The sequence below is a fragment of the Hypanus sabinus genome, chromosome 2, assembly GCF_030144855.1.
Source record: "Hypanus sabinus isolate sHypSab1 chromosome 2, sHypSab1.hap1, whole genome shotgun sequence".
Lineage (NCBI taxonomy): Eukaryota > Metazoa > Chordata > Chondrichthyes > Myliobatiformes > Dasyatidae > Hypanus > Hypanus sabinus.
The window spans coordinates 89,737,075-89,763,289 of record NC_082707.1 but is presented as its reverse complement, the minus strand read 5'-3'; the positions used below and the strand labels follow the sequence as shown (position 1 = coordinate 89,763,289).

The 26,215-nt window shown below is 42.8% G+C and overlaps 2 protein-coding genes across 16 annotated transcripts in view; one reads left to right on the top strand and one right to left on the bottom strand.

Moving 5' to 3' along the window:
- LOC132381094 (uncharacterized) overlaps positions 1–26,215 on the bottom strand; it is a 61,875-nt gene that overhangs the window by 9,713 nt on the left and 25,947 nt on the right. For 4 of the 14 annotated variants that reach the window (XR_009507931.1, XR_009507932.1, XR_009507930.1 and 1 more), the window contains 2 exons: positions 18,137–19,323; positions 879–8,783 (listed from right to left, as the gene is read on the bottom strand). The gene's annotated coding sequence lies outside the window, so the exon portion shown is untranslated. Of the gene's footprint in view, positions 1–878; positions 8,784–10,855; positions 12,815–13,402; positions 15,103–18,136; positions 19,324–21,807; positions 22,113–23,738; positions 25,913–26,215 lie in introns of those variants that run through there. The other 10 variants (XR_009507935.1, XR_009507937.1, XR_009507936.1 and 7 more) reach the window with 10 other exon arrangements.
- Positions 1–26,215, top strand: part of crfb16 (cytokine receptor family member B16) — a 66,002-nt gene that overhangs the window by 29,407 nt on the left and 10,380 nt on the right. For both annotated transcript variants that reach the window (XM_059950385.1, XM_059950394.1), the window contains 3 exons: positions 11,948–12,135; positions 21,699–21,823; positions 22,171–22,321. In XM_059950385.1, coding sequence (XP_059806368.1) covers positions 11,948–12,135; positions 21,699–21,823; positions 22,171–22,321 — 464 coding nt within the window. The remainder of the gene's footprint in view (positions 1–11,947; positions 12,136–21,698; positions 21,824–22,170; positions 22,322–26,215) is intronic.

The window sequence follows — 26,215 nt, the reverse complement described above, 5'->3', positions numbered from 1 at the left end:
TCCCAAACCCACAATGTTTACCATCAAAAGAATAGAGGCAGGACATGCATGGGAGCACCTCCAACTGCATGTTTCCCTTCAAATTGCACGCAGTCTCGTCTTGAAAATATATTACACTTTCTTCATCATTGCTGGATCTAGATCTTGGAATTTCCTTTCAATTTCCAGCCATAGAGTAAGTATACCGTCAATAGGAGGACTGAAAGGTTTAAGAACATATTTCATCACCACTTTCTCTGTGACGCCTACATCTCATTAATAGCAATAATTGAAACGTCCACGTCTCTGTACTGGGGTGATTGCCTCTTTAAATCCTGAACTCAGATTTCCACTGTGAAATAAAAATAATCAGGACACTAGTGAAGTCCCTTGTGAAGAATTCACTAAGGAGATTTTAATCAATAATCATATCATAAACTTTACCTGGGCAGTTCCTCACAAGAGTTACTTGTAGAGCTCATGGTAGCTGCATTATTTCAATACTGATCATTGGGATGGACCTGGGCTCTTAAAGACCACTCCCCATGGCAATTACTGCAATTACTGTATCGCAGTAAGTCAAGACAAGTTGACTTTATGGTCATGTGGAGAAGTATGGTGAGGCGCACATTCAGCATCATTGGTATATACATTCAGATAACATACACAATTATATATAAAAAGTGTATATATATATAAATAAAGTATTCACTCCCCCCTTGAAATTTTTCATGTTTTATTGGTTTATAACATTGAACCACAGTGGGTTTAATTTGACTTTCTTGACATTGATCAACAGAAAAAGACTTGCGTGTCAAAGTGAAAACAGAGACCTCTACAAAGCGATCTAAATTAATTACAAATATAAAACACAATATAATTATTGCATAAATATTCACCTCCTTCAAGTTAGTATTAGTAGATGTGCCCTTTGGCAACATCTGCTGAATTTCTTCTAATGCTACCACATCCTTCCTGTGCTGTGGTGACCAGTACTACATCCACATGCAGTTTGAAAGATATTTTGTACAGCTGCCACGTGGTGCTTCATCTTTTGTACTTAATGCCTCAGACAGGGCCCTGGGGGGATAGAGCAGAGGGACTTTGGGATATAAGTGCATAGTTCACTGAAAGTGGAGTCACAAGTAGACAGGATGGTGAAGAAGGCTTTTAGCATGCTTACATTCCTAAGTCAGGGCAATGAGTAAAAAATCACAAACAAGAGAAAATCTGCAGACGCTGGAAATCCAAGCAACACACACAAAATGCTGGAGGAACTCAGCAGGCCAGGCAGCATCTATGGGAAAAAAGTACAGTCCACGGTTTGGGCCAAAACCCTTCGCCAGCGCACACATTTTTCCAGCATTTTGTGTGTGTTGTAATGAGTATAAACGCTGGAAGGCTGTGGTGCAGTTGTATAGCAAGCTGGTGAGACCACACTTAGAGAATTTTGGTCAGTTTTGGTAAACCTGTTAACAGCAAAAATGTTATTGAACAGGAAGCTATGCAGAAAAGATTTACAGGAACTTGAGGACTGAGTTAGAGGGAAAGTTTGGACAGGCCAGGACTTTACTCATTAGACTGCAGGAAATGAGAAGTGATCTAGTAGATGATACTAAAGTCAAAAAAGTGGTGATTGCAGTCAGTCTTTCTTAAGAGCCGGGAAATCAGTAACTAGAGGGCATAGGTTTAAGATGAGAGGAGAAAGATTTAATAGGATCTTGAGGGGTGACTTTATACACAAAGAGTGGTATATCTGTGGAATGAGCTGCCACAGAAATTGGTTGATGCAGGTAGAATAAATATTTTAATAGACACTTGGACAGGTACAGAAAATGGAAAGGTTTAGAAAGTTGTGTGCCAAATGTTGGCACAGGGACTAACTTAGACTGATATGGTGACTAGCTTCAGTTGATATGGATCAGTTAGGACTGAAGGTGTGTTTTGGTGCTGTGTATCTCCACAGTCGACCAGATTAGTCACTTTCTCATCCAAGTCATTTATAAAAATTTGATAAACAATGAAGGTCCCAGTACCAATCTCAGTGGTAAAGCACTAGTTACAGATTTTCAGGTGAAAAATAGCAAGCACCCTCTGTCTCCTGCCACCGAGCCACAGAGGTCAGGTCTCATGTGCTTTAGCCTTCTGCACCTGTGTAAGCCTTTGTTCTATAGTCCGTGTTCCACCCTGTCTTCAACAATTTTCTTAATTACCGTCACAAAAAACTGATTCAGGTTTTCTGAGACAGAATTTTCCCTGCACAAAACTGTGCTGACTCCCCTAATCTGTCCCTGCTTTCCAAGTGAACATTAATCCTGTCTCTTAGAATTGTTTCCAATAACCTTCTTACTACAAGTGTAAGACTCACCACCTGGAGAGGAGCAAGGATTTGCAAAGGATGAATCTAAAAGTAAACGTTAGCAACAATATTTACTTGTGAAGTGAAAGCACACAGCAGACTTACTGCAACGTAGTAACAGATGATCTGATTGTTTTTGTACTGAAGCCCAGTACAATAGGCTTATGGTGCCCTCTTGTGGCACAACTGATGCCATTGCCTCTGTTCTGGTCACTCTTCTCCACAATCACGAAGAGTAATTCCACTCAAATGGACAATAAAGAGGTGATCCTGAGGAGGCATAACTGTTATTTCAGTGAATACAATGGATTGTTGAATTTGATCTGAGCACAGCATGATGAAATTCAGGAGAGAATCTGAAGGTAGACCCACCACCCAAAGGATTTCAGCATAAAATCAAAGCTGTATGGCTGAAAAAAACACCCCAGACAATATGGGATGAGCAGGAAATACAGAATCATTGTCCTGCAGACTGTTTGGCTGACTGAGTTCTTGCTGCCCATTAAATACCCGTTTGAAATAGTCCTACATGTTGAGTATTGTAAAACAAAGAAGACAATTCAGGTGTTCCCCAAATCAGAAGCTATGAATGAACCGGCAGATCCACTCCTGAGTGCAGTATAGGACAGCAGCATTCAAATCAGGTTATTATGACCTTCACAAGAAATCGAGATATGACATTTATAAAACTGTCAGGAATGCCAGTCCCAGGCCAGTCATCAGTTGTGCGGGGCTTACATGATATAATGGGCCTCAAACCAAAGTCTGACAACATCACTGGCAACAGCACATCCTTCCTGATGAGCTTAACGTTTTGAACAGGCGGGGTTTGGAAAGTACCCACCCACCCACCCACCTTGATAGCTTCCAATGCACCTGAACCCACCCACAGTCACTGTTGTAGCCACAAGATCATTTTCTCAGAGATGAACCAGATTAAGGCGGCACTGGTGAAGCTCAGCAGCTATTATCGATGGCAAACAAAGCGAAGGAAGCTACTACGTCCTTTATTAATAATGATCCCTGCAAACAATGGAGAGCCGCGTGGAGGCGAGGCGAGTGGCGGCTGTTGTGTCTCTACAACAACATATCAAGTAAATAAAGGCACACACTTGGAGAAGGAATTAACATGCACATTCACTTTGCAGCGAGAGCACCAAAACAAAGCACGTGCATAAGTTATCAGCCAATAATTAACGCTAATAATTGCACCAAAAGAAATAGATCTGTGCATTACACTTCCTCCTCCTTCAGATTAATGTAACATAAGAATATAAGAAATAGGAGCATGAGTTGGGCATCTGGCCTGTCGAATCTGCTCTGCCATTCAAGAAGGTCATGGCTGATCTGACCATGGACTCATCACCATCTACCTGCCTTTTCCCCATAACTTTTAATTGCCCTACTATTCAAAAATCTATCCAACCTTGTCTTAAATATATTTACTGATGTAGCCTCCACTGCTTCATTGGGCAGAGAATTCTACGGCGGATTGACCACACTCTGTGAAAAGCATACATTTGCAGCATAACCTCCCTGCTTTCAAATTCAATCCCTCTGGCAGCGTAAGCCAACATTCCATTTGCCTTCTTGATAGTCTGAAAACTGTATACGTAACAAAGCATTCAATTTCCCTTTAACAGACCATGTCAAAAAACATGCTTTCACAGTAACAGTGTTGCTTGATTTTTCACTTTTTAAATAACGGTCCATAATTAACTTCACTATACTAAAGGTTCAGTCTTTTGGGTGGTGCTCTGTTTCTTTCAGAAGAGCGCCTTGGGACATGTGGAGTGGTATTAGGTTCGGCAGGTGTCTTGTCAGGTGCCACGTTGCTGTTGGTGACATGATCATAACTGAGATGTAAGTCCAGTGGATGTACTACATCCATCTTGTTGGATGCAATTGACCCAAGTGTGTTCTTCAGCTGAGCATCCAGTATCTGGTTCACATGATGTCTCCATGTCTGATCTCCAACATCCACTGTGTACATCAGTGATAGCTATCCTACTGGGTGTCCACTTGTCTTCTCGGTAATCATGTACTAGGACTTTGTGTCCAACCTCAATGCTCCTTGCTGATTTTCTTGGCTGAACTGTTTATTCTGCACTTCCCTCTGTAGATCTGGTTTCAGGAAGTTTATGCAAGATCTCCGAGTCCTGCTCTGAGGAAGACCATTGAATGAAGAGTGATGAAGGTGTTTGGTTTGCCATCGTGTGAACAGAGTTCCAATACACAAAAAAGAAATTGTCCACCTTGTGCTGTAGAGAAATATCCTCCTTGTCCATTGCTTTAATGAATTTCTTGAAGGTTTGGATAAATCTTTCAGATAACCCATTCATCGCTGGGTGGTGAGGAGCTGACTTGAAATGTTGGATGCCATTTTTCTTCATGAATAGTCTGAATTCTTCTGATGTGTATTGCATCCATTGTCACTCACAGTTTGTTCTGGTAAGCTATTTCTAGAAAAAATAATCCTCCGAGTGGAAACAGTTTTTTGTGATGTGGTTGTCTTCATTGGTATAACCTCTGGCCACCTCAAATAAGCAATCACAGCAATCAGATACGTGGAGTTCATGAATGGCTGAGCAAAGTCACTATGTACTCTTTGCTATGGTGAAGACGGCCACTCCCACGGGTGTAAAGGTGTGCCTGTGGAGGTGCAGTTTGAACTTTGCAGCATCTCAAACTGCTTTTGGTCAAGTCTTCAATTTATCTATCTATCGTTGGCCACCACACATCACTCTGGGTGAGATTATCTTGATTGTACCCAGATGCCCTACATGCAGATTATCTAAGACTCTGGTGTGCAGTTTAGAGGGAACCATAATATGAGATCCACACATCAGCATTCTTTGACATACAGATAGATGGTCTTGCCTCACTGAGAAGTCTGGACACATAGGATTACCATGTGCTGGCTACCCTTGCATGGTGATGTCATGGACTTTTGACAATGTCGGGTCATTCCTTGTTTCTTTTTGTGCATTGGAATTTGTTACTGGCAACTGGTCCACCATGTGGTGTGGAAAACTTCTGCTGGGTCCAAGTATGAAGACCTCCCTTCTTTGGTAGTCAACAGTGGAAGATGTGACAAGCTGTCAGCTTTACTGTGTTGTTTGGTGCCTTTGAGCTCTGTGTCATAAGAGTGGGCTCCTAGGGACAGTGTTGTAACCAGGTAGCAGTCATCACTGCAATTCCCTTCCTGGGATTGAAAATGGACACAAGGGGCTGGCGGTCTGTCACTTGCATAAACCTTTGTCCATAGAAGTAGTGGTGGAACTTCTTTATTCCCCATACTAGACTAGGGGCTGCTTGATCAATCTGTGGGTAGATCTGCACTCGCCAGTGATCTTGAAGCAAATGCAATCAGATGTTCAGATCCATCTTTCATGGTGTGTGACAATTGACACAATGTCATAAGGGGACACATAGCACACCAGATGGGTCATAATGTGTTAGCAGTTCATCTGATGTTATTAGCCTCTTTGTTTTCTTGAATACTCTTTCACATCTTTCTGACCATTCCCACTTTGCTCCTGTCCATGACAAATCGTTCACTGGGTGCAGCACTGTAACAATGTTTGGGAGAAACCGGTGGTAGTAGCTTACAAGGCCCAAGTATGACTTGAGATGTGAAACATTTTCCGGTTTGGATGCCTGTAGCACTGCTTCAGTCATCTCTTGTGACTTATGTTAGCCAAGCTTGCCAATGACATGTTCACAATATTAGATATTATTGTTGAAAAACTCACATTTCTCTCTCTTTGCGAGCAGACTGTACTCACTCAGCCTGGTAAGCACTTTACCAGGGTTCTGGAGGTGCTCTTCATCATTCTTGCCAGTCATGATGATGTCATCAAGGTAACATTGTGCTCCTGGGATATCTTGGAGCATTTGGTCCATTGCTCTTTGCCAAATTGCTGGAGCTGATGTGACGCCAAAGATGAAACGATTATACTGGAACAGTCCCTTGTGAGAGTTGATTGTGAGGAACTTTCTGTTCGACTCCTCATTCTCAATTTGTAGATAGGCTTGTAACAAGTCAATCTTTGAAAACCTCTCACCTTCTACCAAAGATGCAAAAATGTCTTCTATTTGTGGTAGGGGATACTGCACAGTATGCAGCACTAGGTTGATGCTGAATTTGAAATCCCCACAAATGTGAACGGCTCCAGTCTTTCCCTTCTTCACTGAGACAATGGGCGTGACCCAATCACTCCACTCAACCTTTGAAGAATGCCAGACACCTCCAGGCTCTGCAGTTCAGCATCCACTTTAGAACTTGGTGCATACAACTTATGGAATCTTGGTGCTGCTGCTTCATCCAGTACAATTCTGGACTTCATGCATTGAGTTTACCAATACCCTTCTCATTAGCATCAAACAGCTGTGACAGTCTCTGCTTAGTGCTACCATTTGGGCTGCAGTTGCCTGTTGATGACACATTGAGAGCTTTGATTGTTAGCCAGTCTAGTTGGAATTTTCTCAACCATTCACATCTGCAAAGTGCTGGCCTTCCACTTTTCAGCACATAAAGCTCTAACTGATGTGCTTTGCCTCAGTACATCAAATTCACTTATAGTTTGCCTTTGGGGGACACTCCCCCCCCCCAGGTATGTTGTTAGCATCAGCAAGGTCTTTTCTAATGGTAGCTTAGAAAAATGTCTGTTGTAGTCAGCCTCTGAAATTATGGACAAATCAACCCTGTATCTAGGTCCATTTTCAGTTTTACACATTTGATCTGGATGATTTTGTGATCTGCTTCAGTAATGCTATATAATTCTGGGCATGACAGCTCACCTTTGTCAGACTCTATCTAGTCCGATTCAGTTTCCCATTTAGTCAACTTATGCTTTTGTTTAGTTTTGTGTTTGAAACTTTTCGCTTGCTGTGGTTTGTCTCTTTGTGCCTTGCACACTCTCTCTCTGTGACCTTGCCCGTGACAGTCTCTGCAAACTTTCTCTTTGAACCAACAGTCATCGGCATCACGGGGAGATTTGCCATATCGATAACATTTTTGGCTTTTTGCACCATTTAGGGACATATTGTATATTTCACATTCTAATCTCTTTTTCTGTAGTTATGCCACATCATTGGCTGCAGTCTCTCATGATCTTGCAATGATCAATGCCCGTTCTAAGGTTATGTCTCTTTCTGACAGTAGCCTCTTTTGAGTGCTTTGACGATGCATTCCACATATAAGCCTGTCCTTTAATGGATCAGTAAGTCCATCTGCAAAGTTGCAGTACTGGGAAAGTTTGCACAGTTCTGCAATGTAATCAGAAATACTTCCATCCTTTGACTGGTTCCTTTTGTGAACTCTAAATCTCTCAGCTATTGCTAGCAGTATTGAGTTCAAGTGATTTTGCAAAATTACAACAATTTTGTTGAATGTCTTGCTGGCTTTTCAGGAATACTAAGTTGTGTAAAAGTCTGGACATTTTAGCAGCCCTTAAACTATGAACTATGGAGACTTTCTTCACTTCATCTACATCATTAGCATTTCAATACAGTTCAACACTCTTGATATATGATTTCCAGCCCTCATTAGCACTATCAAATTCATCAACTTTCTGAATGAAGGCCATTGTCATTTTATTTTACTTTAGCTTTGCTATAGGTGTGTCTCTCACTGTGTACCTTGCACTGTAACTCACATGTCCTTTTCTAACATCGGTGACTGCCTTCTCCGTATTGGTTCACCCTTCCCTCTCGCTATCCTTCTCCCTTCCTCCAAATTCTGTCATTTTGTAACTGTCAGTACAGTTGGTAATATTTGCTGGCATACTGGTTTGTACCCATTCCCAATTTGTTGTGTCTGCACAACGAGCTTTCGAATAAAAAGATGCAGACACTTGGAGAGGAAGTTAGTGTGTATACTCACTTTGCAGAGAGAGCAACAAATCAATGTGCATGCTTATTATCAGTCAGTAACTAGTGCTAAGGGAAGTCATTGCACTAGAAGAATTACATCCTCACATTACAGAGGCAAGGCAGGCTTGAGGTAGAGTCAGGGGAAGTAGCGCCCTGACGGTGAGGAAAGTCCCGAAGTTTGATTGATTTAAGTGCCGGGATGAATTGGAAAGATTGGGTACAGGCTGAGTCATGGCAGAAAGGTCCTGGCTGCGGAGTGGTCTGAGATTGAGGAATGAACCATTGTTCGGACAATTTAAGTGCCGGGCCAGACTGAAAAGGTCAGGGTGTCAGGGCCGAAGGCAAGGGATGGGTCAGGTCTGCTCGCTGCTCTGTGACGTTTTCTCAGCTCTGCACCATGGCCTGCTCCAGCTGCAGTGATGCCTGGCTTTGTGTCCGTCGATTCATTTCTGCAAAACTTCAGTTCTCAATGCCATTTGCTTACTTTTGTTGTTTTTACTCAGTACATTGGGTGTTTGAAAGTCTTTTTTTAAATGGGTTCCTTTGGTTTCCTTTGTTCTGTGGCTGCCTGCAAGGAGACAAATCTCAAAGTTGTATAATGTATACATACTTCGATGATAAATGTACTTTGAGCTCTGGGAACATTTGGCCTGGATGGTGTCCAGGGTGTGTCCTGATGACCTGTACTGGTCAGCTGGCATTTGCAGACATTCGTAACCTCTGCCAGCTTCAATCTGTTGTTCTCTCCTGCTTTTAGAGCAACACTATTAACCCAGTATCTAAGAAAACACAGTTCCTCAGTGGCTCTGACTTGCATGACCATGAAGTGTTTCATCTGCAGCTGTGAAGATAAAACTGAGATGACCTTCCCCAACACCCCTATTATGGTTTTGCACCTTCTCCCCTCTCCACTCTCAGTCCTGATGCAGGGTCATGATCTGAAACAGCAACAATTCCTCTCTCACACCCCTCACCCCTCCACACACACATAGATGGTGCTTGATCTACAGAGTGTCAAGTACCCTGTGACCGGGTTACCAAACCAGCAGAAATGGAATCACAGTTGGAGTCTGGTATTACTGTAACTAACAGTGTTTATTAGTAAACTAAGCAATACAGTACTATAAAATGCAAATATATGAAAGAGGTTAGAGAGAGAGAGAGAGAGAGAGAGAGAGAGAGAGAGAGAGAGAGAGAGAGAGAGAGAGAGAGAGAGAGAGAGAGAGAGAGAGAGAGAGAGAGAGAGAGAGAGAGAGAGAGAGAGAGAGAGAGAGAGAGAGAGAGAGAGAGAGAGAGAGAGACAGTGAGGGAGAGAGGGAGAGAGAGAGAGATAATGCTGTTGCTGTCGAACCTTCCGTTGTCTTCCTGTCCTGTTACAGTCACCGACTGTGACCCTGTACCAGGCACGACCATTCTTCAGTGGTAGGCCTGTCACCCAGGCGAGGGTGGACACACACACAAGTCCCCACCGGTCGGACCTTCACACACTGTCAGACTCTGATCGATTCCCCGAATCAATCCTCCAAACCCCACCTTCACGTGGGTGCACAACACTCTTTCAGTGTCCTGTGGTGTGTCTGCTTGTGTCTTTGCAAACCTGCTTTTATCTCCCCTTGCGGGGTACTGGCCATCCATCACCTGGTCCCGCCTTGCTGTCTCAGCAAGAACCTTACAAGCAGGCAAAGAGGGTGTCCTTGGAGCAAAGGTAAACGATCAGCTAAAGCCATAATATTAACTCATGTCTTTCACTCTCTCTCTCATCTGCAGCAGGATGCCTCCCCCACTTCTGCTCTCTCTCTCTCTCTCTCATTAGCAGCATAGTTCACAGGGGGGTCAACCCTCCAATACCTGCCTGGGAGCTCGATACACTGTGACACACACCACTCAACCACTCCAGTACCTGCCTGGGAGCTCGATACACTGTGACACACACCACTCAACCACTCCAATACCTGCCTGGGAGCTCGATACACTGTGACACACACCACTCAACCACTCCAGTACCTGCCTGGGAGCTCGATACACTGTGACACACACCACTCAACCACTCCAGTACCTGCCTGGGAGCTCGATACACTGTGACACACACCACTCAACCACTCCAATACCTGCCTGGGAGCTCGATACACTGTGACACACACCACTCAACCACTCCGTACCTGCCTGGGAGCTCGATACACTGTGACACACACCACTCAACCACTCCAATACCTGCCTGGGAGCTCGATACACTGTGACATAAACCACTCAACCACTCCAGTACCTGCCTGGGAGCTCGATACACTGTGACACACACCACTCAACCACTCCAGTACTTGCTTGGCACTTTGTCAGCAATCTGTCTCATGTGGTGTCACACATGATTGGTAATAGAAGGAGACTGTTCAGCACACAGGTGTTGCTGGCTCTTTGAATGATCTGTCCAATTTCTTCACTCCATTTCTTGTCCCTAACATACTGAATGAACAGAGATCCATGGACATGAGGAGCCCTCTATTTCCTCAAAGATAGGAAGTATTGAGGTTGAGGTTGAGCCACCCTGTGCTGGCAGGAAGAGAATTAGCCCTAAGTTACCAACCAGCCTTAATTCTGGTCACCAGATATTCTCTGAACCCTCCCCCGCCACTTAAGGATCAAGAATCAAGATTCAAAAAACTTTATTGTCACTCTAACCGTACATCAGCTCTGCAGGGCAGAATGAGACAGCATTTCCCAGGAGCAGTGCAGTCATAACATAACAAAGGCAACACTACAACTCAACAATATATAGTAAAACACAATAGCCACATGTCAGTTAAAATCAAGTTGTAAGTGTCCAGTGCAAGTTAAAAGTGTCCAATGTAGAGTCAGAGTCAGGCAGAGCAGCTATTTAACAGTCCGACTGCCTGTGGGAGGAATATGTTTAGTAGCCTTGTGGTTTTAGTTTTGATGCTCATGTAACATTTTCCTGATGGCAGAAGAACAAACAGTTCATGGAGGAGGTGTGAGGGGTCCTTAATGATGTACCATGTCTTCTGGAGGCATTGACTCTGAAAGAGGTCTTGGACAGAAGGTAGGGAGACCCCAATAACCTTCTCTGCTCCCCTAACCACCCTCTGCAAGGCTTTTTTGTCGGCAGCACTGCAGCTGGAGTACCAGGTTGTGTTGCAAAGGGTCAGCACACTCTAAACCACACCTCTGTAGAATGTAGTTAAGATGTTAGTGGAGAGTGATGCTTGTTTAAAGTGCAGTCTCTGCTGGGCTCGTTTCTCAATCCCAGTGGTGTTCCTGGACCAGGTGAGATTGTCCGAGATCTGCACCCCAAGGAACTTGATGCTTTCCACTCTCTCCACTGTGGAACCGCTGATGCTGAGGGGTGTGTGCTCAGGCTGAGACCGTCTGAAATCGACGATCATCTCCTTGGTTTTGGTGACATTAGGCATCAAGTTGTTGTCACTGCACCAGCTCTCTAGGTGTTTGACCTCCTCCCTGTACATTGTTTCATAATTTTTGCTGATGAGCCCCACCACTGTGGTATCATCAGCAAATTTAATGATCAGGTTCCCCTTGAATCTGGCTGCGCAGTCATGTGTTAGTAGTGTAAACAGCAATGGGCTGAGCATTGAACAAGCCAGAGAACTCCCTGCCTTAGGGCATGTGTAAGGCCCTCATGATTCCAGAGACATGGCGGGGGCATGAAGGGAAGGAGCAGTATGGAGCCACTCATCACATCATTTCACCTTCTTCCCTCAGAGAGTTTGAGCGAAACCACAGGAAAACCTGGGTGGCAATCATGGAATGTTCCAGCATCAGGGAAACATGGTGTGACATCACAGCAGATGTATCGTCAGATGTTGACTATGGTCTGAAGGTTCGGGCAGAGCTTGGGAATGCCACTTCCAAGTGGGAACATCTCAGTAAGCTCTTCAATCGGAGAGAGAGTAAGTATGATGTGTAAGTGAGGTTACAGATGACAGCTGGGCGGAGAGTTTTCACAGTAAGGTGGGTATCATTTCATGCAACATTGGTAGCTTCACAAAAACCCAAGGTGGAAAGATAAAGTTTGCAGATGGCACAGAATGTCCTGGCAATATGCTAGTGAGATTAGTTGTCAAGAGGAAGGTAGGTAAGGATGCTTTGCACTTCTTTCTGTCTGTATAAGTGTATAATTGCACTTAGCACTGGACTAATGAACCAGAGGATTCAGCTTAATCACACTACGACAGAAGGGGAATTATGATTCAAATAATTAACTAAAAACTGGAAGTAAATGAAAAGTAAGATCACAGTAGTAACAACAATGGAACTGCCCTGTAGATTAACCAGGACACAAGGAACTGCAAACAGTGGAAACTGAAACAACGAAAATCTGCTGGAGGAAATCAGTAGGTCAAGCAGCCTCTGTGGAGTGAAAGGAATTGTTGACATTCTGGCTTGTGATGAAGGGTTTTGGCCTGAAGTGTCAACAATTCCTTTCCTCCCCACAGATGCTGAATGAACTACTGAGTTCCTCCTGCAGACTGCTTGTGCTCCATCAGATTAACTAATGTCTACCAAGGAAGGAAGTCTGTCGTCCTCACCCGGCTTGTCATGTATGAACCCTGTGTCCCACTGACGTGCCTGACCAAAGAGAAATAGGCTATAAATCGTGGAATTGCCAGACATGTCCACATCTCCAATCAACTGCACAGAAATAACCTTTCATTTGAAATTTCCCAAAGGTTTTCCTTCTGCTGCAATTACCCCTTTATGTGAAGTGCCAAGGTCTTTGTCTTCCCAAGTGCAAACTGATGGCTGGCTAAGTATAGGTTTAGTAATAGCCAGTGCCATTGTTATTTAAGATTTGTCCACTGAGCTCACCATCCATTACAGCCATCTTTGGTTAGCCCGAGGGCACCATATAACAATCACAGCACGGAAACAAGCCATCTTGGCCCTTCTAGTCCGTGCCAAACGCTCACTCTCATCTAGCCCCACTGACCTGCACTCAGCCCATAACCCTCCATTCCTTTCCCGTCCATATACCTATCCAATTTTTTTTTTAAATGACAAAATCGTACCTGCCTCTACCACTTCTACTGGAAGCTCATTCCGCACAGCTACCAGTCTCTGAGTAAAGTTCCCTCTCATGTTACCCCTAAAACAGATTTTTGTGTGCTAGCCATCTGCCATTCTTAAGTTTCTTATTCATGTCAACTGAGATCAGAATCAAAATCAGAATTAGGTTTATTGTCACCAACACGTGATGTGAAATTTGTTAACTTACAGCAGCAGTTCCATGCAATACATAACACAGAAGAGAAATTTTTTAAAAAATAAATAAATAATAAACAAATTACAGCATACATATATTGAATAGATCAAAAAATGTGCAAACAAACCAGAAATACTGTATATTAAAAAAAGGTGAAGTAGTGTCTAAAGCTTCAATGTCCATTCAGGAATTGGATGGCAGAGGGGAGGAAGCTGTTCCTGAATCACTGTGTGTGCCTTCAGGCTTCTGTACCTCCTACCTGATGGTAACAGTGAGAAAAGGACACGCCCTGGGTGCTGGAGGTCTTTGATAATGGACACTGCCTTCTGAGACACCGCTCCCTAAAGATGTCCTGGATACTTTGTAGGCTGGTACCCAAGATGGAGCTGACTAAATTTACAATCTTCTGCTGCTTTTTTTGGTCCTGAGCAGTAGTCCCCCCATACCAGACAGTGATGCAGCCTGTGGTACATCTATAGAAATTTTTGAGTGTATTGGTTGACATGCCAAATCTCTTCAAATTTCTACTGAAGTATAGCTGTTGTCTTGCCTTCTTTCTAACTACATCGATATGTTGGGACCAGGTTAGATCCTCAGAGATCTTGACACCCAGGAACTTGAAGCTGCTCACTCTCTCCACTTCTGATCCCTCTATAAGGATTGGTATGTGTTCCTTCGTCTTACCCTTCCTGAAGTCCACAATTAGCTCTTTCGTCTTACTGACATTGCATGCCTGGTTGTTGCTGCGGCACCATTCCACTAGTTCGCATATCTCATTCCTGTACGCCCTCTCGCCTCCACCTGAGATTCTATCAACAATGGTTGTATCATCAGCAAATTTATAGATGGTATTTGAGCTATCCCTAGCCTCACAGTCATGGGTATACAGAGAGTAGAGCAGTGAGCTAAGCACACACCCTGAAGTGCGCCAGTGTTGATCGTTAATGAGGAGGAGATATCACCAATTTGCACAGATTGTGGTTTTCCAGTTAGGAATTCATGGATCCAATTGCAGAGGGAGATACAGAGGCCCAGGTTCTATTACTTATCTATCAGGATTGTGGGAATAATGGTATTAAATGCTGAGCTATAGTTGATGAACAGCATCCCGACATAAGAGTTTGTGTTGTCCAGGTGGTCTAAAACCATGTGGACAGCCATTGAGATTATGTCTGCCATTAACCTATTGTGGTGGCAGGCAAGTTGCAATGGGTCCAGGTCCTTGCTGAGGCTGGAGTTCAGTCTAGTCATGACCAACGTCCCAAAGCATTTTCATCATTGTAGATGTGAGTGCTACCAAGTGATAGTCATTAAGGCAGCTCATGTTATTCTTCTTAGGCACTGGTATAACTGTTGCCTTTTTGAAGCAATTGGAAACTTCCATCCGTTGTAGTGAGAGGCTGAAAATGTCCTTGAATACTCTTGCCAGTTGGTTGGCACAGGTTTTCCAAGCCATACCAGGTCTTCATCTGGACCTTCCGCCTTGTGAGGGTTCACTCTCTTTAAAGACAGCCTAGCATTGGCCTCTGAGACAGAGATCACAAAGTCATCAGGTGCAGTAGGGATCTTCACAGGTGTAGATGTGTTCTCCCTTTCAAAACGGGCATAGAAGGTGTTGAGTTCATCTGGTCGTGTAGCATCGCTACCATTAATGCTATGGAGTTAAAAGTTCTACTTTGAATTATCCTGTGCCTTTTGCCAAAAAGGAGTTAGGGTAAATGTTCAGGCTTAAGAGTTAGTTTGAGTCCACAGTAATGTGCAATAGGATTTCACTGATAATCAAGATGGAAAATGCTAGGCATTGCTTGTATTGAGCTGAGGACTATGCATGTTTACCTGCAGAAACCACTGCTGGTAGCTACCATGTGACTAAATGTGTCCACCACAAAACAATGCTAATAGTTCCTTGATACTGGAAGCTCCTCAGCTACACCATTCATTCATAAAGTAAGTTAAAATATTTCTTCATGTGTTGGCAGTTAATTAAGTAATCATCAAGTAACTAATTATTAATTTATTCTTCTGCCACCCACTCTGCAATTAATTCTCTGTAATATCTTCACAACATCTAAAGACGGAATGGTATTTTGCAAGACAGTTCACTTAACATCATTTGTAATGTAGTCATATAGCAATGAAGTCTACTTTTGATATAATTGCATTGTTGTATAACATGGGCATTCCATGATTCTGCTGCCCAATGGACTCACACATGGATATAAAGAAAGCATCATGTCCATACTTAAATATCCACTACAATCTCCCTCTTCTATTGGTCATTACTGTCCACTTCCTCCCTGTGTCCATCAACTCCTTTCAGATGTGACTCTCCTCATCTGCTTTCTGATAGAAACATAGAAAACCTACAGCACAATACAGGCCCTTTGGCCCACAAAGCTGTGCTGAACATGTCCTTACCCTAGAAATTACCTAGGGTTACCCATAGCTTTCTATTTTTCTGAGCTCCACGTCCCTGTCCATGAGTCTCTTAAAAGACCCTATCAGACCCGCCTTCACCACAATTGCTGGCAGCCCATTTCACACACTCACTAGGAAAAAGCATCTGACTGTCCATATGATCAATGCCTCCCATCATCTTATACACCTCCGTCGGGTCATCTCTCATCGTTTGTCACTCCAACGAGAAAAGGCTGAGTTCACTCAACCTATTCTCATAAGGCATGCACCCCAATCCAGGCAACATCCTTGTAAATTTCCTCTGCACCCTTTCTATAATTTCCACATCCTTTCTATAGTGAGGCAACCAGAACTGAGCACAGTACTCCAAGTGGGGTCTGACCAGGAACCTATATAGCAGCAACATTACCTCTTGGCTCCTAAGCTCAATCCCACCATTGATGAAGGCCAATGCACCATATGTCTTTGTAACCACAGAGGCAACCTGCACAGCTACTTTGAGTGTTCTATGGACTTGGACCCCAAGATCCCTCTGATCCTCCACACTGCCAAGAGTCTTACCATTAATACCATATTCTGTCATCATATTTGACCTACCAAAATGAACCACTTCATACTTATCTAGGTTAAACTCCATCTGCCACTTCTCAGCCCAGTATTGCATCCTATCACTGTCCCTCTGTAACCTCTGACAGCCCTCCACACTATCCACAATGCCCCAAACTTTGTGAAATCAACAAATTTACTAATCCATCCCTCCACTTCCTCATGCAGGTCATTTATATAAAAAAAAATCACAAAGAGAAGGGGGTCCCAGAACAGATCCCTGAGGCACACCACTGGTCACCGACCTCCATGCAGAATATGACTCGTCTACAACCACTCTTTGCCTTCTGTGGGCAAGCCATTTTGTGGATCCATAGAGCAATGTCCCATTGGATCCCATGCCTCCTTACTTTCTCAATAAGGCTTGCATGGGGTACCTTGTCAAATGCCTTGCTAAAATCCATATACACTATATCTACTGCTCTACCTTCATCAATGTGTTTAGTCACATCCTCAGAAAATTCAATCAGGCTCATAACGCATGACCTGCCTTTCACAAAGCCATGCTGACTATTTCTAATCATATTATACCTCTCCAAATGTTCATAAATCCTGCCTCTCAGGATCTTCTCCATCAACTTACCAGCCACTGAGGTAAGATTCACTGGTTTATAATTTCCTGGGCTATCTCTACTCCCCTTCTTGAATAAGGGAACAACATCCGCAACCCTCCAATCCTCCGGGACCTCTCCCGTCCCCATTGATGATGCAAAGATCATCGCCAGAGGCTCAGCAATCTCATCCCTCGCCTCCCATTGTAGCCTGAGGTACATCTCGCCCAGTCCCGGTGACTTATCCAACTTGATGCTTTCCAAAAGCTCCAGCACATCCTTTCTTAATATCTACATGTAGAAACAATTGCTCATTAAACTCTGACCTTGGCTAATGAGACAACAAGAATCTCTCTGCTGTTTTCTAAATTTTACTAATTATTGTCCTTACTGAATATTGTCCTGGAAGAACTTGGAATTTGTTGGGCTAGTATTGATTAGGATACTTCTAGTTGCTGGAATCATTATGATTAGAGACATATTTAGAACATATCTTGACTAATATAAAACATATGCTCACTGGCCACTTTCTTAGACACAGGAGTGGAACCTAGTCTGCTGCTGTAGCCCATCCACTTCAAGTTTCGACATGTTGTGCATTCAGAGATGGTTTTCTACACACCACTGTTGTAACACGTGGTTACCTGAGTTACCGTTGCCTTCCTATCAGATTGAATTAGACTGGCTATTCTTCTCTGAGCTCTTTTATTAACAAAGTGTTTTTGCTCGCAGAAATGTTGCTCACTGAATGTTTTCATTTTTGCTCCAAACTCTGTAAGCACTAGAGACTGTTGTGCATGAAAATTCCAGGAGATCAGCAGTTTCTGAAGTACTCATCTGGCACCACCAACCATTCCATGGTCAAAGTCACTTAGATCACATTTCTTTTCCTGCCTACACTACACTTACTCTAACTGTAACATTTTAGTTTCAACTCTATTATAGTTTTACCTTGTACTACCTCAATGCGCTGTTCAAAGTTCAAAGTTAATTTAGTTTAAAAGTACACATATGTCACCATACACAATCCTGAGATTAATTTTCTTGCAAGCATGATCAATAAATCCATACATAGAATGATAACCATAATAGAATCAATGAAGTTTTATGTACCTTCTTCCAGATGGCAGATGCAAGAAGACAGCATGGCAGAGATGGTGGGGGTCCTTGAGGATGGATTCTGCTTTCCTGCAACAATGTTTCATGTAGATGTGCTCAATGGTGGGAAAGGCTTTATGTGTAATGGACTAGGCTGTATCCATTACTTTTTAAAGGATTTTCCATTCAAGGGCATTGGTGTTTCCATGCCAGGTTATGATGCAGCCAGTCAATATACTCTCCAGTACATATCTGTAGAAGTTTGTAAGAGTTTTGGAAGTCATGTCAAATCTTTGCAAACTTCTAAGGAAGTAGAGATGATGTCTTGTTTTCTTCATAATCATAGGATTCTGCTATGGTGCCAGAGGACTGGAAAACTGCAAATGTCACTCGACTCTTTAAGAAAGGAAGATGGTAGCAGAAAGGAAATTACAGACCAGTTAGCCTGACCTCAGTGGTTGGGAAGATGTTGGAGTCAATTGTCAAGGATGAGGTGATGGAGTACTTGGTGACACAGGACAAGATAGTACAAAGTCAGCATGGTTTCCTTCAAGGAAAATCCTGCCTGATAAACCTGTTGGAATTCTAAGAGGAGATTACGAGTAGGATAGATGAAGAGGCTGGAGGGTATGTTGTATACTTGGACCTTCAGAAGGCCTTTGACAATGTGCCACACATGAGGCTGCTTACCAAGTTAAGAGCCCATGGTATTACAAGCAAGTTACTAACTTGGTTAGAGCATTGGCTGATTGGTAGGAAGCAGTGAGTGGGAATAAAAGGATTCTTTTCTGGTTGGTTGCCAGTGACTAGTGGTGTTCTGGAGGGGTCGGTGTTGGGACCACTTCTTTTTATGCTGTATATATATGATTTAGATGATGGAAAAGATAGTATGTAGATGGTACAAAGATTGTTGGAGGGGCAGGTAGTATTGAGGAAACAGGTAGGATGCAGGTAGGACTTAGACAGATTAGCAGAATGGGCAAGAAAGTGGCAAATGAAATACGATGTTGAAAAATGCATAGTCATGCACTTCGGTAATAGAAATAAATGTGTGAACTATTTTCCAAATGGGGAGAAAATCCAGGAATCTGAGATGCAGAGAGACTTGGGATTCCTTGTGCAGAACACCCTGATGGTTAACTTGCAGGTAAGAGTGTTTGGTGAGGAAGGCATATTCCATGTTAGCATTCATTTCAAGAGGTCTAGAAAACAAAAACAAGGATGTGATGCTAAGGCTTTATAAGGCACTGGTGAGGCCTCACCTTGAGTATTGTGAACTATTTTGGCCCCCTTATCTTAGAAAAGATGTGCTGGCATTGGAGAGGTTCCAGATGAGGATCACAAGGTTGATTCCAGGAATGAAAGGGTTATCTTACGAGGAACATTTGATCTGTACTTTAGGTCTGTACTTGCTGGAATTCAGAGGGATGTGGGGGGGGGGGGGATCTCACTGAAACCTTTCGTATGTTGAAAGGTCTAGACAGAGTAGATGTGGAAAGGACGTTTCCCATGGGGGGAGAGTCTAGGACAAGAGGACACAGCCTCAAGATAGAGGGGCGTCCTTTCAAAACAGAGATGTGGAGAAATTTCTTTAGCCAAAGGGTGGTGAATTTGTGGAATTTGTTGCCACATGCAGCTGTGGAGGTCAGGTCATTGGGTGTATCAAGGCAGAGATTGATAGGTACTTGATTGGAGATGGCATCAAAGGTTATGGGGTGAAGGCCGGGAACTGGGGTTGAGGAGGAGATTAAAAAAAGGATCAGCCATGATTGAATAGCGGAGCAGACTCAATGGGCCAGATGGGTTAATTCTGTTCCTATGTCTTATGGTCTTATGGTATTTGCACTTATGTGCTGGGCCCAGGACAGGTCTTCTGAAATAATAACACTGAGGGGCACTCACAAAATGCTGGAGGAACTCAACAGGCCAGGTAGCATCTATCTGATTTCCAGCAGCTGCAGGTTCTCTCTTGTTAGTGATTTAACACCACTGAGGATTTTAAAGTTGCTGACCCTCTCCTCCTCTGATCCTTTGATTAGGATTGGCTCTTGGTTCTCTGACTTCTTTCTCCTGAAGTTAATACTCAGCTCCTTGATCTTGTTGACTTTATGTAATATGGGATTAATTTGCAGAGAGAGAAGGAAGGAACAAAGAGAATGTTTGTGACAGGGTAGAGAAAATTGATGTAGTAGTGGTGGTTTTGGGGTAAGAGAAGGGCAAAAACTGATGTTTCTGAGTCAGCAACCACTGGAAGTTGCCAATTGCGTGGTTGCACTACAGTTGATGATGTCTGAGGTATCAGTGGTTGAAATTCCTGAATGTTGCCCAGAGCTCCAGGATGTTTGCATGCAGCTCTGCTTTGAGCTGGGTAGTCGAGGAAGTGTGCCCAACAACCCCTGCTTATCCTACCAGCCACTTGTAAGTGACTATGTTTCCCACATCATCCTCAAGAGCCACTTGGGAACTTAAAATTAGAGTGGAATATATGACCTTTGATGCCAAGCATCTGCCCAAAGAAAGTTCTTAATTGTACACCACTCTTTCTTTCATATATTTTTCTAGACTACAGTCTAATTGGTAAGGCCCTGTCTGACCTCTCAAACAGATGTTAAAGAAAAGAATACAGTACCATTCAGCACCAACTTTTGGTGAAGAACAAGGATAATGTTCTGGTACATTGGAGAGCATACTTAGTGTGAAGGAAGGATGTTGTTTCCAGAAGAATGTGTGATCATCACTCTAGTGCTCTGAACTTGGATGCATCTAACAATGGTAGATTTGAAGAACAAGGTTAAGTAGGTTTTTCCCTTGTGTTGCTTCATTCACTATCTGTCACGGACCCTGTCTGGCAGCTCTGTCCTTCAGGACTCAATGGTAACTCTGGAAGATGAACATTGGAGTCTCTCACCAGAGTACAATCTGTGTCCTTGTTACTTACAGTGCTTCTTCCAAGTATTATTCAACGTGGAGAAGCACTGATTCATCAGCTGAGTGAGGACATCATGTGCTAATGAGGAGAAGGTTTCCTTGCCCATGTTTTACCTAATGCCCCATGGAACCAGTGAAGGAGACTCCCAAGGTCGCTCACTCCCTGCTGCACATCACCGTGCCATCACTTTTCGTGGGCCTCTCCTGTTAGTGTAACTAGATAGATCCAGAATGCGATAGAAGGGTCTGACGTATTATCAGTAGGGTTTGATTCTGTGAGTAGAAGCATATCAGACTGTTAACTGCATGGGCTCCCAATTTAGGTACAAATCTCCAAATCATTTGAGAAGGACTTCACAAAATCATTGCCTCAGTGCTCATGAGAACTCTTTATCCCAGCATAAGCCAGAGTCAGTGGAACTGCCCTCTATCATCATGTTTCATTGTGTATGTATCTGTAGCTTGGCACTGCACCCTATTACAAGTTACAGCCCATGGACCCATATTGGACCCGGAACCTGTAAAATAGTAATAGGTTGTGTACTTGTGGGAGGATAAAAAATGGAATAAAATAGCATATATAAAATTCTTAATTTGTTCATCTTAACCAAGAAACAGAAGTTGACTTATGAATTGACTTTCTTTCAAGCCATTCTGACAATACCAATGTTGACTGTTGAAGTGAGTGGTGGCCTGGTTATACTGAATGTCAGTGAAGTACAGAAGAACATCAATGCTCATCTATATTACTGGGAGAAAGGAGTGGAGCAGCAGGTAGGAAACTTGTTATAATTGCTTGGTTAAACACATTACTGTCTGTCATGGCTTTTGACTTTGCCGTCTAAAACAGATAATATTGGAAATGCTCAATAGGTTGGACAGCATCTGCGAAGAGAGAAACAGAGTTAATCTTTCAGGCCAATTACCTTTTCTTAGAAAGCATAAGAAGCTAAAGTGAGTAAGCAGAGTTAGGTACAAGTCAGCAATCAACTAAATGAAAGATAAGCAGGTTCCACTGAGCTAATGGTCATTTCTCAGTCAGTTTGCTGTCTGTTGCATTTTCCTGTAGATTAAAAATAGTGTTTAGTTCTCCTATTCCATTTTGTGTTTATTAATTCCAGGTCATGAGTGTTTTTATGGACCAAAATCAGAGACCTTACTATCTCCAAGTGCAGAAGGGAGTCACATACTGTTTCCAAGCACAGCTCTGTATCTTAGAATACAACAAATCCAGTTCCTTCAGCGACATTATCTGTGAGGCAGTCAGTGGCGGTGAGTAGATTTTATTTACCAGGGAGATACTGCAACTATGGAAGTTACACACCCTTTTAAAGATTCCTTGGTGAACCATAAGTGGTATCATTTTTATGTTGAAGGGCCATCTGCTTAAATTATTTATGCCAACACTAATTCTCCACTCCATTCTCTTTACATTGTTCTTCATCTAATCTAATCCAAATTCCCCTCTTCCTTATCCCTATAATTGTAGTTGTAGTTCTATGAAATGGCAATATAATTATGTCTCAATGCCTCAAATTCATCTACACACACTCCAGGTAAAGAGCATAAAGTATAATTTAGTTTGATTTCTTAGTGACTATAGAGTCATAGAGTTGCACAGCACATTAAGGAGGCTTTGCCCCAACATGTATGTACCTAACTCTTTGCTTATCTAATTCCTTTTGCCTGCATGAGGACTGTAGCCTTCTATGTCTTCCATATTTGAGTTCCTGTCTAAATTACTCTTAAATGTAGTGATTATATCTGATTCCATGACTTTCTCTTATCTCTCTTTCCAAATGTCAATCACTCTCTGTGTAAAAATTTTTCTCCTCAGATTCTCTTTAAAACTCTTTCTTCCCATAAATTTATGCCCTAATTTTCTGACACCTCTACTATGGGGAAAAGATTCTTTAAAGGCAATCTACTCTTTTTATGCTTCTTACAATTTTACGTACTTCTATTTGGTCACCTTTCAGCTCTGTTCTAGGGAAAACAAACCCAGCCTATTCACTCTTCCCCAATAACTGAAGTCATCCAATCCAGACAACATACTGATGAATCTGCAGCAAACCTTTCCTAAAACATACATGGTACTTCTAGTGCAATCAAACCAGCAGTACGTTCTATCCTCCCATGTACAAAGGCAAGCATTCCATTTGTCTTCTTCACCACTTTCTACCTGTGTTGCCACTTTCAGGGAACTATGAACTTGAGCTCCCAACTCTCTGTTCATTAACATCCCTTAGGCCCAGACCATATGCTGTAAATCTCTTACACTTACTTGACTTCCCAAAATGATCACTTGTTAAGATTAGTTTCATCTGCCCGAGTGCTCCCAAGTTTCCAGCTCATCTTTACCCTGCTGTTGCCTTAAACAACCTTCATCACCAGCCACCACACCAATTTTTGTGTCATCAACTAATCATATCTATCTCATTTATCTCCTCATACAACTTGTTAAACATCACATGTGATGAAATTAATTTGGCAGCTTTACATCTTTCTGCATGTTTGAGGATGATTCCCTGGGTAGTCCTCTGTTAACCATCATTGCCAGTTTATCATTGTCTCCAAATTTAGATGTTGTTGTTATGATTTCAAAAGTCATGTCATTGATATAGAGTGAACAGCAATAGCTTCATAGCTGATCCTTCTTGGATTGAACGTTCATCATCCTTCTCAACTCTCAAAGTTCAAAGTAAATTTATTATCAAAGTACATGCATGTCATCATATACAACCATGAGATTCGTTCTCTTGCAGGCATACTCAATAAAACCAATAATCATAATAAAATAATTGAGAGACTGCACCCAACAAGGTGGACAACCAGAGTGCAAAAGACAACAAATTGTTCAAATACAAAAGAAGAGACAGAATAATAATAACAAATAAGCAATAAATATTGGATGAAGAGTCCTTCAAAGTTGGTCTATAGATTGTGGGAACAGTTCAGTGATGGGCAAGTGAAGATGAGTGAAATTATCCCCTTTGGTTCAAGTGCCTAAAAGTTGAGGGGCAATAACTGTTCCTGAATTTGATGGTGTGAGGCCTAAGGCTCCTGTACCTTCTTTCTGCTGGCAGTGAGAAGAGAGCCTGACCTGGGTGGTGGGGTTCCTGGATGATGGATGCTGCTTTCCTGCAACAACGCTCTGTATAGCTGTGCTCAGTGGTGAGGAGGGCTTTTCCTGTGATGGACTGGGCCATATCCATTACTTTTTGTAGGATTTTCCGTTCAATGGCATTGGTGCTTCAATACCAGTTTGTGATGCAGCCAGTCAATATACCCTCCATCATATATCTATAGACATGTGTCAAAGTTTTAGGTGTCATGCCAAATCTTCACAAACTTCTAAGAAAGTAGAGGTGCTGCCCTGTTTTCTGTGTAATTGCATTTATGTTTTGGTCCAACAACCATTCCACTGAAATGATAATACCGAATAGTTTAAAATTGCTGACTCTCTCCAGCTTTGATCCCCTGGCTTATGGATCTGAAGTCAATAATCATCTCCTTGGTCTTGCTGACATTGAGTCAGAGGTTGTTGTTGTGGCACCACTCAGCCAGATTTTCAGTATGTTGATTCACCACCATCTTTGATTCTGTAAATGACAGTGGTGTCATCTGCAAATTTATTGGAGCTGTGCTTAGTTACACAGTCATAAATGTAAATTGAGTAGATCAGGGGGCTAAGCAGACTGTCTTGTGGTGCACCTCTGCTGATGGAGATTGTGGAGGAGATGTTGTTGCCAATCTAAACTGACTAGGATCTGCAAGTGAGGAAATCAAGTATCCAATTGCACAAGTGGTTACTGAGGCCAGGGTCTTTAGGCTTATTGAATAGTTTTGAGGGGATGATGGTATTGAATGCCAAGCTGTGGTCAATAACGAGCAGTCTGATGTGTGCATCCTTGTTGTCCAGGTGTTGCAGGGTTCAGTGAAGAGCCAATGAAATGTCATCTTTTGTAGACCTGTTGTGCCAGTAAGCAAATTGGAGCAGATCCCAGTTGCTTCTCAGGCAGATGTTGATATGTTTCATCACCAACCTCTCAAAACACTTCATCACTGTGAAGTAAGTTCAATCGGACGATAGTCATTGAGGCAGGTTACCACATTCTTCTTAGGCACTGGTTTAATTGAAGCCTGCTTGAAGTGGCGTGGATAGCTCAGACTGCCAAAGCAAGAGATTAAAGATCTCAGTGAACATGCCAGCCAGTTGATCAGCACAGGTCTTTATTACTTGGCCAGGTACCCCACCTGGACTGGATGCTTCCTGTGGGTTCACCCTCCTGAAGGATGCTCTCAATCGGCTTCAGAAACTGAAATCGGGGGCTGTGGGAGTTTGTGATAGTACTTCCACATTTTAATGGTCAAAGGGAGCATAGAAGGCATTGATCTCATCTTGTAGTGAAGCCCTGACATCACCTATGTCTCTTGATTTCACTTTGTAAAAGGTGATAACACCAAGTCCTGCCACAACTGTCAAGTATCATTTATTAATTCAAGTTTAGTCCGGAATTCCGATTTCTCCCACGAGATGGCTTTCAGGAGACTGTATCCGAATCTCTTGTAAACTACTTGGGCACCAGACTTGAATGCTTCAGATTTGGCCATCAGTAGATTGCGGAAATTATGGTTCATCCAGGGCTTCAGGTTGGCGAAGACCCTGAGTGACTATGTATAGACACACACTCAATTATGACTGTTTTATGAAGTCCATGACAACCATTCATTTAGATCCACAGATAAGTTCTTGAACATGGCCCTGTCCACTGACTTGAACAATCCTGTAACCGTTCCTCTGCCTCTTGCAACCACCTCTTTGTAGTCCTAATCTCCAGGGCTTTGCTCTTTGGCCTCTGCCTGTATGCAGATAGGAGAAGGACAGCCAATTGATCAGAATTCCCAAAATATGGTCTGGGCATGAAATGGTAGGTATTCCGTATCTTAGTGTATCAGTAATGCACACAAAATGCTGGAGGAACTCAGCAGGCCAGTTCCTGCTGAGATTTTAAGCCAAGACCCTTCATCAGGACAGCAGTGGCATAGCAGTAGTAGAGTGTGTTGCGACCACTGGTGCTACAGTTTATATACTGATAGTAATTGGAAAGGGATTTCTTCAAGCAATCCTGATGGAAATCCACGAGTATGATTTGAAATGCTACT